Source organism: Antedon bifida, chromosome 8, assembly GCF_963402885.1.
Source record: "Antedon bifida chromosome 8, ecAntBifi1.1, whole genome shotgun sequence".
Taxonomy (NCBI): domain Eukaryota; kingdom Metazoa; phylum Echinodermata; class Crinoidea; order Comatulida; family Antedonidae; genus Antedon; species Antedon bifida.
Window position 1 is genome coordinate 21,463,534 of NC_136233.1, and position 15,509 is coordinate 21,479,042.

The following is a 15,509-nucleotide window of genomic DNA, read 5'->3' on the forward strand; positions in this document are numbered from 1 at the left end:
ATTATGTCATTCTGAAATCGAGATAAGATATCTAAAAACCAATAAGTTACATTGCTTGATATTATTATTGTAGTGTAAACATTTAGTCAATCAGAATATGTAAACAATACTCTGAAGTGTTATTGATTATTATGCAACCCAGAAACAAATCATAAACTTTAAATCTCTTTTTACACTATCAAATTAGTTTGACAAAAAAGTGTGATGTGCCCAAATATGGTAGTGATATGCCCAAATATGTTAGTTATATGACGTCATCATGTCCATATATGTCATGTGAATATTTATCAGGCAAATTCCTTTACAACATCTGACATTTTGTTATACCTCTAATCGCATTCAGGTTATGCTTGGTTTCCACTAAAGACGTAACAACGTAACGCCACGCAAGGGCTTGACCAATCACAAAGCGATGGATTATTAGAACTGTCGCTTATCATTGGTCAACTAGACTTGCGTTGTATCTACGTCCGTCTTTACGAATAAAGCGTGGTTTAGACTAGAACGCAACGCAGCGACGTATTGACGCAAAGTGCTGAACAAGTGGGAACCCACGAAGCAACAGTGCTGCAACATCGCAGGTTTAATTTAACGGGGAAGGGGGAACAACACAATTATTGGAAGGGCATTTTCTTAAGTTGCGTATGTTGCGTTACGTTGTGTGCTAGTGGGAACCAAGCTTTACGAATACTGTATGTTACGCTATATCACGGAACAGATAACCACGAGGGTTTGGACATTTACAATTTAGTAAAATGGAAAACCTGACAAGATTCAACATACAGTAATCGATTGCCGTTATCAATCAATTAGACCGAATGATGCTGTTTAACGATAATCTATAGTATAATGTTACAATTATGTGACAACCGGACATAAATCCATTTCAATCAACAGTTGAATTAATAATGCACTCTCGAATCAATCACTGCGAATAATAAAAAATACTTTTTTTCAGTGAATGACTACATTTCTTATTGGAAAAATTAATTTTAATAAGTAAATGATCAACCAGACCGACTGAGACGTAGACAAAAACAAAAACTCCATACACGGAATCAAACAGCAAGAAAAATAAATAACAGGATGGATAACATTTTATAATTCACCGTTAGCGCGCCATACACCATTCTGAGACGTAGGCGAAACCGACTTATTATGGTTATCGGCGGATATTTTTTTACCAACATGTTAAGGAATAAACTATAGAGGGCATTATCTAATGAATATGCATGAAGCGATTGCGTATACTGTACTGGGGAAAGGTTCTCTTCATATGACACGTTTTCATACGGGATCCAACAACAAGAAACTCGTCAATAACAGGATGGATAACATTGTATAATTCACCGTTGGCGCGCCATACACCATGCTTATAAATGTCGTGAGTTACAACCTGTATACTAGAAGATTGAACCTTACTACATACAAGGACCTTGGGGTTGTATGGCGCGCGTTAACCACAAAGCTCCACTGGGATTTCATACTTTTAATGCATAAACTAATCATACGATTATTAATTATTAAAATATACTTAATGAAACACCAATAATGTGTGCCTTCTCACTTTACTTTGCTTTTAATGGTAAAAAGCGATGTAAACGATACTGTTTGGGGGAATTGATTGGTTTCGGTTCACTGCGATCATTAAATTGCGGTCCCGATCGGGTTCTGAATCACAAGCGTGTGAAAAGAACACGTTTCAGATGACTGAGTAACAAGTTTAAGTTATTGTTCCAAGTATTGTTAAAATATAAAAGATTCACTGATCCCTTTACACCATAGTTTACACAATATCTATCTGTAGGATATTTCCCATTTGCCTTTTAAGCCTTGTGGATGTATTATGCCTTTTTTTCTGGAAATATTGAAAACACTCGTCGTTGAGAGAACAGACGGAGACCTACCTTAGAAGGTTGAGATTCTAGGAAAGGTAATTACCGGATAGTTTCGAAGTTTTAGAATTATAATTTGGTAGGGCACGGTTATCGCTTTAAGTTAGGTTGGTATGATAATAACACATGAACCAGGCCTAACAGGTTCTTCCTGGTTGAACAACATGATGACGTCATTACATATAATTATAGGACCGCGCATAGAGACACCCGATTGTCTACAATTGGCTCATACTAAAATAGCAAATATAAAATTGAATAATTGATAGGACTGCGTTAGGTGGAAAACAGGCAAAATCAGTTCAGTTCATTAAGATATTATCATGTATACATAAGCATTTGTAAGTTGTCAAAATAGTGTAGATTGCATGTAAAAAACGGAAGATAAACTAGTGGGGGGGGGGGGGGGGAAAGTACCGTACTATAATTAATTCCTTTTTATCAGATTTACCAATTGCATATATGTGTCAAACATGGCCGTTGTAATAAATGAAGGTCTCTAGCGTGCGATTAAAGGATTTAAAATCTGTAAGCTAAGAATAAATGAATATAAATTCAACGAAACAAAACGAATTAAAAAATTGGTCAGTGTAATAAATCAAGCAAGTTAAAGATCACAATATCTCTGCTAAAAGACTAGGCCTAATGATTGTTCAGATTTAGTAATAACTTAAAGGGTGGCTCCGGGCCACGAGCCCCACTTTTTGTTTTCTCACTAAGCATTTATTTATGTGATAAACAATAAATTTTAAACTAGGAGCTTCAGTTATGAATTATTCATACATTTATATTAAAAGATTTAACAAAATTCACCAATTTACAAGTTTTAAAAGATATGAAAGAAAATAAAAATAGGAAACAAATTCAAAATGGTGATAATACAGTATACAACAAAAAAGGTAATTCAAGCGTCGTACATAATCATTCGTTTTTCTAAGATCGTGTAAGATAGTTTCAAACAATTGTCAAAAATACATCAAAATGGACCGTACTGCGCATGAACGACACATTTATAGGTTGTTTGTATAAGTAATCGAAGCTGTAAAAGCATTTCGTTTTCCAAGATCTTGTCATAAGATAGTTTCAAATAACTTGAATTGATACATTGAAGTGATGTTGCTGAAGGAAAGTGGATTAAATAAAGTAAAAGAGCAATATGTTGGGAAAATACAATTAAAAAGTAGGCATTAGTTTTAATTTAACCGCAGTAGCCTAATTTAACTTATAAAATTAGGTGAGGCAATTGTCAAAAATGTTTAATAGAAATATATTGTTGAACCGAATCGTATAAAGAACAATTAAATAAAGGTTAAAGTCGTTGTTTTGACGCAACACAATGCCCATAGGTAACATAAGAATCCGTGGGTATATAGACCAAACTGCTTGACTGTGACGTGTTTACCTGTTAAACTGAGCTCAGTGCATGTAGTGCAGTCCTAAATACCATAGGTTAAATGTAAACTCTGTCTACACTATCAAACTAAGTAGTAATAGTAGCAATATGCCAAAATATGGTTGTGATATGGCATCATCATGACGGTCCATGGGCACATCACATTTTTTTTTTTCATATTGGCCTAAAGTTTGATAGTGCAGACAGAACGTTAAGTTATGGTATATGATACTTAGATACAGACCGAGAATCGGATGTACTAAAGCACTGTCTACACTATCAAAAAAATGTGTCCATATATGGACATGACGATGTCATATCACTACCATATTAGGGCATATCACCCCCATATCTGGCCACATCACACTTTTTTGTCAAACTAGTTTGATAGTGTAGACAGAGCTATACAACAAGTATCTGAAGAAAACAATAATCACAAAATATGTTTTTTTGGTAAAACTCATGAACAAAGTTTTAAATATCTTGCCTGTCATGGGTGGTAACAATATGATAAACATTAACAATATCAAAAATGGGTAAAAATAATACAGAAAGTATATATGTAAAATCCTATATAATGGATAAAAACTGACAATATACAAAATGAGTAAAATACAGACAGTAAAAACAATCACCTGGTAACGTTTACACAAAGGTAATACTAGTCTAAATAAATTATAGTATAATACTCTCTAACCTTTACCGCCTACAACAATTTAGAATAAAATATGAAAACAATACCAAAAGTCTTTTGAGTTTACTCACTTGAATCTTATGCACTACCGAACAAATTATGTATCACCAAACAAACGGCAATAATAATAACACAATTATCAGTGTAATTTACAGTTACACAGACTTGTGCATAGAAAACTTGTACACCTCGGTTGTAAACTTACGTCAGCTGGTCTATTATACGTTTGTTTTCACAAAACAGAAAGGCATTTACCACCGCTTACATGAATAATGGTTGATGTATAACGGGAATATAATCTACAAGCCAAATTACCACAATAGATACCGGCGTATTATTACTTCGAACATTTTAGATTTTGAATACTAATATTAATAGTAGTAATCACTGTACTGTTGTCCTGAGGACAGAGCATGCACTACTTAATTTATAAGCTTCTTTAGAGTTAGGTATTTTTGTATTCTGATACCTTTTATTTGTAAAACAGTTTTTCTTTAAAGATATCGTCTCCCTACATTTTTTATTCAAATTTTTTGTTGAATATGCTATTGCTGTTGAATATAATAGTTATTCACTTTGACCAAAAACTTGGGTCGAAAAAAAACTATTTACCTGAAATAGGCTAGATGTAATTTAAAGCAAAAAATACTTAAATTGTTTGTCAGGTTTGGTTTTTGGTTAAAATTAAACGTTTCTTTTGTTTTTTTCGAAGTCATTTTTTTTTACAGAAGTGAATAAATGAAAAAAAAAAGAAAAACTGCAAATGGTCTATTTAAAGTCTAATTTTATTAATCTTTATTCATTCATGTTTTTGGGGGACAAAACATCTTTAACTGAAAAAATGAATATATTGGCAAATAATTACGATTGAATTTGAACATTATAACGTGGAAGAAAGTTTTTTTTTACTATAGGATTCGAGCTATACAGTATGAGTCTTTGGAGTGTGATATTTTTGTATCTTCTTGAATGGATTTATAAAAGATTTTCTTTTACTGTTTAAGTTTTAAATATTAGGCCTATAAATTGATTGAATGAATAGGCCTGTACTTTCCTATATTGTAAAATTCTCAAATATTTTCTTTCTTTTATTTACCACAAATATAAAGTCTAAATATGGTAACACAAATAAAACATAATATATCAAAGAAAGGGGATAAAAAATAGTTAAAACTAGTTCAAGTTCAGCTCCTAAACATCGAAAAACAAATATTTATATAAATAATGTAGGGCGATACCTTTTTAAAAATTAATATAATAATACAAAACATTTGTTTTATTTTATAATTTTACTATAGGAGGCTTACGATTAATTTTGAGCGTTCTAGTGAAAGAAAGTAGTTTTCCCATGGGATTATTCCAACTGCAACCTCAGATAATTAGATTAATCAACGTAAGGACTATTAACTTTCTACCTCGCAGTAACAATTAAGATCAATCGGATTCTTAATTATTTCGTATCATGGCCTGAGTCCCATAGGTATATACAATAATTATCAGTAAAAATGATTTACAGAAATAATGGATCATATGAAATTATTCTACTGCAGTTACCGCAGTAACTCTATTTTTTAAACAGTAATAACAAACGTGTTTAGTTTGTTTCAATGAAAGCTTTGATGCAAATAAATAGTATGTATGTAATAGTATGATTACATTTTATTTATTTTATTCAATTTTCAGGAACAAATAACAACATTACACAAAAGTATTTGATAAACAGGTTAAAGAGTAAACAACTACAAATCAAAATTAATTAAATTTGTTTATTGGTACAAAATTGTGTTTCCAAAAGATAGTAAAGTATTAACGTTGAAAATAAGTCCACATTGTTTTAAAAACCCATTTATTTCACAATATTCAATCTTGTTCAATTTTTTTTTGTTTAATTACAGTAGTAGCCAATAACAGACATACAGTTATAATTGACACTTTATTTCTGTAAACCAACGGGTATCTAATAATGGAAATGTAGGATAGGCTAATTTCTAATTGGCAACCAATGGGAATTCAGAATGTTTTTAGTTGTTTACTAAGATGCATACTAGCACACTACATTGTTAAATTAGCCGTTCAATAGTTGTACAAACTTTTCAACAGCAAGACTGAAATGACTGATAACTAATGCAAGACCACGGATGGTTTAAAGCCCTGTCTACACTATCAAACTAGTTTGAAAAAAAGTGTCATCGTAAATTTTAAAAAAGAGCAAAAATATTATACTAATGGTTTTAAACAGTGCACAGCATAAAAATAGTTAGAACAGCTCCAATTTACTGTCGTTTCTCCTTAGTATTTGTTTTATCTAGGTAAACAATAACACCGGCACTGACCCTCTGATGATTCCAATTAATGAATCGATCAGTTGTGACTAAATTAGTCTAATTAGTCGACATGAAGATTTATAGCAGTAAACTACCAATATTTTGAATTATAGTGAAATTGTTATCACACGTTTTTTTTTTAATGTGTTGCCAAAGACAATAATGATGTAGATTATATCATTATGTACGGCCCAGGCGTCCCAAAGCAGATTAGTAAAGTACATTAGAAGTCAAATTAGATTGTGAATGACAAGTCAACGACATCTATGTGTCCTATGTAATGTAAAATTGTTGTAAATTCAGATCTGTCTAACAGCGAAATGACAAAATTATATATATTCATTTATTATCCAGAAAAATAAAAACAATAATACAAAAAGCATAAATTACATAAAACAAAAACAAGCATAGAAAAACGCAGGACACTATCCTGGCGGATTGTCAAAAAGCAAAAATATCGCTATAAAAGACTCTCCTGATAGTTCTGGTGGCAAAATAACAGAAACAAGGTTAAACATTTAACAATCCGGTAACATAGAATTTATATAAAACAGAATAAAAATTGCAATCATTATAAATAAACATGTCTGTGATATACCGGAATCTCATCCCACATCCGTGGAAATGAAATAAAAACAGAGTAAAAAAAAGCATTAGTACGAGACTTCTCATGTCTGAAAACAAGTTTCTCACTTCTACGTTCAACAGGTTTATAGTAGCAAAGCACCATCAATTAGGAAATCTGTACAGAGGCACTTCACAACAAATTTAACACGGATGAATTTAAGTCTATTATAAATCGTGGTAATTTTAGAGTCCGTAACCTTTGTTCGTATGACGGCCGCATGTCATAATCCATGTGAAAAAAGCGTGGGAAGCATGATCGTGTAAAGCGTCTCTGAACAGATTCAATCTGATTGATGGTGCTTTGCAGAAATGGAAACCAGACAGGTGAAGCGTATTCAAATACAGGCCTAATGATAGACTTAAATAATTTAGGAAAAACGGTCTGATCATTGGTTCTAACACACCTCTTAATAAATCCTACAAGTTTATTGCATTTACCAGTAGTCAGAGAGATGTGTTTATTCCACTTCAAATCTGAAGACAAGGTAACACCAAGATATTTGTATTCTGTTACACTTTCTAGTACTTTATTATCAATTTTATAATGAAAATACTGTTTTACTTTCGATCTAGAGATCGACATAACCTTACATTTACTGTTATTTAGAGACATATAATTATCATTGCCCCATAGGGCTATGGCAGTTAGATCGTCTTGAAGCTTCAAACAATCATCTTGATTATTTATTACTCTGAACAAGACAGTATCATCTGCATATAATGCAATATTTGAATTAACTACTGATGGGAGCTCACATGTATACAAATTAAAAAGAATAGGTCCCAACACGGAACCTTGGGGTACCCCCGATAATACATCTTTCCAATCTGAAAGTGAACCTTTGAATAACACAGCTTGGCTACGGTTAATCAGAAAAGATTGTAACCAGCTCATGAGCTTAAAATACCAGCAAAGCCATATTTTTGTAGCTTATTAATGAGAACTGAATGACAAACCTTGTCAAAAGCATTTGACCAATCTAAAAACACAGCATCAACTCTTGGTGGTTTGTTTACATCCACAAATTTAGCCCATTGGTGGTAAAAATTGTGGCAAGCTGTGTTACACATGATCTTTTGTTACAGAAACCATGTTGTGTGGAAGGCAAAAGGCCAAGTTTATCAGCATGAGAAACCATGTGCTTTCCAATAAAGCGCTCAAGCATTTTCCCGACCACTGACGTCAGGGAGATGGGACGATAGTTTACAACATTGTCACTAGGGCCTGATTTATGTATTGGTACTACATGGGCTACTTTCCAGTCAGCTGGGACTTTACCGGTTTTAATTGAGATATTAAATATCTCAGTCAAAACACCAATGATTGTGTAAGATGACAGTTTAAGCATTTTAGGGGAGATACCATCAGGCCCTGGGGATTTATTCCCATCTAAAGAAGTAATCAGACTTTTAACATCTGCTTCATTAATCAGCAGATCAGAAAGAGGAGGATCAACCAGAGAAGCTATCATCTGGTTATCATTGGGTACAGGTTTAGAAAAGTTACTATGAAAACAAAATATATAGGCTATAACAGTGGATCATCGGTTTTACCAAAAAAAAAGATTGCTGTTTGCTGTTTGGCGTTATGACATAATTAAGCTGATTTAAAATGTTTACTTACTGCGCATGAAAATAAACGTCGATGGCGTAACTCTTGACATTTAGAAAAGTGTTGCGCCCTAATGAATACTGTTATCTATCGGATATTTTAGCCCACTACAAAATATTAATTCCCATTTCTTTTGCTTGTAATATTGTTCTCGTACATTTTTTCTGTATATTGTCATTTAATTGATTTTGACCGAATAAATAAAAACGTAGATTACGTATGGGTCACGTCATGATATAAATTAGGACATTACAGTGGAGCTCCACTCAGACTTTCTCAGCTTATATTATCTTTAAGTATGATTAATTGAAAGTGATTTTATATAAAATACAGGGAAAATATTTTCCAAAAACTCATTTCTAAAAAATCGGCCAGAAAATAGTGTTTTTAAATACATTACACTTTTCCAGTAACTTAGGGGATACTAGTTTTATCCGATCTTCATTGCTGATACCGTTAGTGTTATATAATGATGTAATAGTTGCTAGCAGGACATTGTGGATGAAGCTAAATTTGTGTTTGTTTTCTACTCGTTGTATTGAGACGAGACCATGGCAGAATGAACGGCGTAATAAAATTACTTCAATGAAATGGGTCAGACTTGCAGCCTTGTCTACACTATCAAACTTTATGTGACAAAAAATGTGATGTGTCCAAATATGGTAGTGGTATGCCCACAGATGGTAGTGATATGACATCACCATGTCCATATATGGAAACATGACAAGTATCGACAGTACTATCCATGGTTCATTTGCTATCTGTAAACAACGCAGTAAGTAAATCAAATGCAGATTTTTATGAGAATAATATAGGTCGTTTGCCGACAGGAATATAACACGTTGCTCGTTTCACAGCACTGTTAGAATTAAATTTAGATTATTTAATTTTGTTTGTTTGGTTTTTGCGCATACTTCAAACCGACTCGACTACAATCAAGTTCAAGCTGAAGTTGTATACGTATGAAACGCCATATTTGGCAAATATTTATCTTTTTACTAATATAAGTCAAAACTCCGTCTGGAACCCCGACTACGCGTAGACTATTACAAAGTTTCAAGTCACAAGTTAACTACAATACTGAAGTTCGTTTTAAGAATAGCGGTTTCAATCAGAAATGTGTGGTATTGTATAGTGTATATATAATTTATAGTTTTTAGTATTGTTTGATCACGTTCATATCAATTTGATACCTGTTACTTTATATTTAAGAGAGTTTGTGTTATGGTTGTATTTTATGAAATGAATAATAAAAAAAAATGTGTATGGCCACCTATCAATAAATTGTCTTTCTCTTCTCATTTTACAGTAAATGGATTATGGATGACTCGAATTGTTCTAGAAGTTGGCAGGCCTACGGATTGGCTGCCGTAAGCGGTGTTCTGATAATCGAGACATTTATAATTTCTGTATACTTTTTTGCTCGTCACAATCGACGGAGTACGACATTAAAAAATCGAGTTAAGTTCGACAAAGTAGAGTCATCATCTCGATACACAAACTCATCACACCAAAATGGTCATGGAATTACCTCAGTGTCAGTTATCTCTGAAACGACGGAACAGACGACAACGTCGGAAAACAGACGTTTAGAAAGTTTGCACGAACATATTAAGCAAAATGGTTTGGCAAAGGGAACAGGTGATGTGCGTCTTCAGAAGTCTTCAGATCCAGTGCAGGATTTGTCTGCACAAGAACTTCAACCAACACCGATAACGATGGTTGGTAAGAAGTCATCAAATGGAAAACAACGTGAACGCCACCAACGGATTGACCCTTATCACCGGAGTAAAAAACGTGCAGATATCATCCGAATGAACTCTGCTGGTTCGACTGATGAAGAAAGAGATGCAAACGCAACAAAAACAAAAGTTAAAAAGAAGAATTCAGATAAAAAATTAAAGAATAAAAGAAACAAATTACCGAATAAATCACAGAAAGGAATCATGAAACCAAGCAATCAAGATGTTTCAGATAAAAATGGTTCTGCCAAACAAGACAGTGTGTCGTCACGTAAAAAATCCGTTAGATTTGCGTTAGAACGTCAAAATGAAAGCGAGGTAAAAACTGTATCTTCTCCTACAACTCCAGAAAAGTCGAAGATTTCTATAATTTCAGCTAATAGACCTAAACACGATCAGAATAATATAGATGATATTTTACGCGGTTATTCAGAAGAGGACGTTGCAGCAGAGAAAGTTTCAGGAAAACGACAGTTTATTATGATCAGTGATGAAGAAGACGAACCAGCGATTGTGGAAATCGAAACTAAGGAAGGAGAGAAAAGTGACAGTAAAGGAAACAGCAACCAGACAACTGTAGCTCATCAAAACACGGACGATGATGGTAAAGCAGAAGATGATGACAGCATCGATGGTAAAACTATACAAGATAGCAACCTTCCTCAGTCTAACTCTCCAAAAGAAGACAAAAACAACAACGTTCAGAAAATGACAGAAACAGTTTATTCTGATGGAACCAACAAACAGACGACACTGACAGATGAAACATCTGCGCACCATGATCTCCAGATAAAAACTGCCGAAACGACGCCACCGAAGAAGATGAACATTCTTACCTCTCCACAATCTGTAGTTTTGGTAGAAAAGAACGAAGAAGCAGCAACTACGTCACAAAATGCTTCAAATACGACAAACCAAATCAGTACCAGCGATAACGGCAACATATCGTCTGTCAAAGAAGCAGACAATATTCGAAATCCAAACGTAAAAATTATACCGCTGGAAAATGAGGAAGATGGAGTAGTACAGAGCAAACGAAGCATAGCTAATGGTCACGTTAACTCCATGATTAAAATGTTCCAAAAACTAGATGACGGCAAAGAACTCTCAGAAGAATTTAATTGTTAACAATTAAATCTACTGGATAAAAGATTCCCGCCAAAACGACTCGCAGCATAGTTTAAATTAGCGGTTAATATGATGAACTACGCAGACTACTGTACTCTGTCAATGACTATTCACATGAATACCTCAAGGCTCATTCGTAAAAACTATGTAAACATTCTCAAATTAGCAATCAGACTTATTGATCGATTTCATCAGGTACAAACTTAATTTTATGTCATTGTGTAGCACTCACGGTAATGGCATTACATTTAGTACAGGTACTACGGTAAAATGTAACGAAGCTTAATGTTTTGAAGGCAAGTCCCATAAGATGATCAACGAGCAACAATTATAACTCTTGATTGATTGATTGATTGATCGTTTGATTATAAGATTCTTACATTTTTGGAATGACGGATTTTATCAAAAAGTTCAGCTAAACAAAACTGACAAAACAAGACATGTCGTGTTTCACCACGCGACTGGACAGGTCATCGACTCTGAGCTTAAAAAAAATTCCGCGCATGTTCATTTTTTTAGCGTATGCGCGCGGAATGACTTTTTTAATCAGTAAAAATAGTTTTCCTGAATTCCGTCGGTGAAATACCATGCTACAGAATACGATCTTTGTTGAATCCCTCATGTCACTGTTTAATGACCCTTGAGTGTTTCCCTTTGGTAAGTCTTAGCCAAAGTGATTAATAATACCATGGAGGTATACCTTCATGATAATACGGCCACAGAATAATATTTATATTGAAGTTATGGAAGAAATGTTTTATTTACGCATGCGCGTACCTATGTACGCGGTTACGGAAAAAAGAAACTGGAACTGGACGTATACATGTGACGCAAAGAGGGGAGACAAACTCTGTAAAGCTTGCTTTCCACTAGGACGCAACGCAAGCGTGTTGATTAATGACAAGCGACAGTACGAATAACCCATCGCTTATGATTGGTCAATTCACTTTGTGTTACGTCCTTATGTTGCGTCTCTAGAGGGAACCAAGCTTTAGATACATTTCTTGGAAATGTTGTCTACTTTCCTTCGCCGGAAATTTAAATTCTATATAATGAATAATATAGATTATATTAAGAAATAAATATAATAAAAATAATCAACTATTGTAATATTTTTGTTTATGCTTTTTAAAATAATGTGTTGACACGATCAAGTTGTCACCTGATAATTGGATGCAGTTCAATGAATAGCTGGTGTCTCTATGTCGTGTTTACGACAGCGCTATATAATACTTTATACCTTTTACAATATTAATCAATATCATTCGTAAGTATGAATACATTTATGAGATAAAAGTAATATTCATGAATATTAAGTTTGAATATATAATGAGCATAGAAATATATGTGTTATTCTAATATTTAAAAACGATAATAATTTATTAGTATACTGCCATGATGTAGGCTATTTACTTTTTCGTCGAATTTTGATACAATATATACAATGTTAATCTATCTCTAATTTATCTCTACAAATAATAAATACAATAATATAGTATTCGTTTTAAATATTTTTGATGAAATGTGTAGGTTTAACTGGTGTACTTATAAGTAAATTGCGTTGACAACGCATTTCAAGTGAAATGTGTAGGTTTAACTGGTGTACTTCCTTAGAAGAAAATTGCGTTGGCAACGCATTTCATGAAATATATATATATATCATTTAATATTATACTATAACGCTGGATTCTTAAAAATGTTGTGCCCAAATGAAAGCTTTCAAAGCGCGCGCGATGGTTTGGTAGCGCGCGATGGACTGGTAGCGCGCGATGGACTGGTACTAGGTGTAGCGCAGAGAAATGTTATACTAATGTATAGTAGTACTGTACTATTATATATTACACGGTACAGCTACGTAACGTCATTTACACTTTTCCGTCTTCCGTTCCGTAAAACGAAACAAGCGTAGCTGTGTAACAACACTATGCATTGCATTATGCAAATTCGTCACAATATACATGTATATGAATTTTATATATTGTAATTTATTATAATAAATTCTATTTTTTTACGCTTTTTACAAGTTTTGGCACAAATGTATTTTATAGATAAATTATATTTTTAAAGCTATATATGAAAAACTGTGTATGAACGACTGATAAACGCTAATAAACATTTGTATGTACTGTACATTATGGTGTGTTTTAACTTTTTTGTTTTGACTTTTACATAAATCTTTAAATTCGTTACTAATGATTGTCATAAATTACATTTTTTAAAGCTATATATGAAAAACTGTGTATGACCATATAGTTCCATGGTATGACCGACTGATGGCCGTTAATAAAAATTTGTATTATGTACATTATGTTGTGTTTTAAAGGTTGACTTTTACATTACTCTTTTATTTCGTTTACTAATGGTTGTCGTAAATAGTCCTCGAGTTTATCGAGGGATGATGGACTTTATTATAAACTAATACAAGTCCGTAAATCACACAGAAATCAATGGAGTTCAGATGGTTAAAATAATTCTATAAAAGTTTTTATATGGCGCCCTACAAAGAACAGAGCGCCTAACAATACTTAGTAATTAATTAAAAAGAAAAGTTTTAAGTTGATGTTTAAATAGAGGTGTATATGGAGCTCTTTCGTGCGAACAGCCGTTTTTCGAAAGTTTTGAAAAAAAAACACACGTTCACAACTCCCTTGTCAGCTGCGTTACGTTTAGTATATTGCATATTCTGTATATATTCATATTCCATATTATATAAATTCTTAAATAATTTAAACATATTTTAATTATAACTGTTTACATGATATGTTTCTGTTTATATTATCATTGCACGAGCAATGCATGTTCTCTAGAGCATAAACACAATTGAAATGTGAATCTCAAATATCATTCAATATATTACGTGAGCTAAATGCATATAGGCCAAAGTCGAACCATTCTTAGGGAATCCCTATTCAGGGAGGAGACAATACTATTAAAGGAACAGTTTACTGTGAAGGGACAGTTTACTGTGAAACAAACAAGGGGAAATACACTGCGGCAAACCCCTATTTAGTGGACACCTCTCTATTAAAGGGACAGTTTACTGTGAAACAAACCAGGGGAAATACACTGCGGCAAATCCCTATTCAGTGGACACCTCTCTATTAAAGGGACAGTTTACTGTGAAACAAACAAGGGGAAATACACTGCGGCAAACCCCTATTTAGTGGACACATCTCTGTTAAAGGGACAGTTTACTGTGAAACAAACCAGGGGAAATACACTGCGGCAAACCCCTATTCAGTGGACACCTCTCTATTAAAGGGACAGTACTGTGAAACGAACCAGGGAAAATACACTGCGGCAAAAGGGACAGTAATGTGAAACGAACAAGGGGAAATACACTAAATTGAAGGGACACTTTCCTGTGAAATGGACTACGAGAAATATTTCAATACTACGAACAAACCCAAAGCGACAACTCAATAAGAGGACACCCTGATTAATTATCCATATTAAGGAGACATTAGGTTACGTAGATGGTGTCCCTTTAATAATTTGTAATGTAATGATGAATTATTATAAGTATAATGTTCAGCTGAGGAAAGATTTCGAACTTTCGGATTCAGTTCGTATGCCTTCCCGATATCAGCACTGAAACCGTCGTTACGGTATAGTAACAGCATTCACCACAAACCGTTTATACTAATTAACAATTCTGACCTCTGAAAATACAAGTAATTAAAGAATGGATTGGCTATTAAATATAAATCCCAAAAGGTTTGTTCTTTTTTTTTCATTTAATCAATCATTGTTCATTCGTTTCTTTGCTGTATGTGGTGTGACGTCAATAAAGCGCATTCAAATTGGCCTACAACAAATATGCTAATATTCTAAGATATAATTATAAGATATAATGTAACAACATTAACAAACTCTCCCCTTACGTAGCAGCTTATTCCCCTTAAGCGGAGAACGGTTCTATCGGCCTTCAGTTATATTAGACATGGAATAACAATCAGATTGTGTACGTAATCGAAGTGAAGGAGGATAGCAGGGAAATCTATGGTGACAGAAAAAATAAACGAATCAAAGTTATGATTATTTTACTACTATCAACAACATTTATAGAAAAAAAAAAAATTGTTTGGCCGGTA

General features: G+C 33.4%; 1 protein-coding gene across 1 annotated transcript; it reads left to right on the forward strand.

The window, feature by feature from the left end:
• The first annotated feature begins 1,836 nt into the window (after positions 1-1,836).
• On the forward strand, positions 1,837-11,505 carry LOC144850718 (uncharacterized). Its single transcript, XM_078708115.1, has 2 exons — positions 1,837-1,933; positions 9,855-11,505. Exon 2 carries the CDS (start codon positions 9,865-9,867, stop codon positions 11,413-11,415), a length of 1,551 nt encoding a protein of 516 aa, XP_078564241.1. The 5' UTR covers positions 1,837-1,933; positions 9,855-9,864; the 3' UTR covers positions 11,416-11,505.
• The last annotated feature ends 4,004 nt before the right edge of the window (positions 11,506-15,509 follow it).

What these genes read in the sequence shown, in the direction of transcription:
- LOC144850718 (XM_078708115.1), top strand. Translation starts at nt 9,865, where the DNA reads ATGGATGACTCGAATTGTTCTAGAAGTTGGCAGGCCTACGGATTGGCT.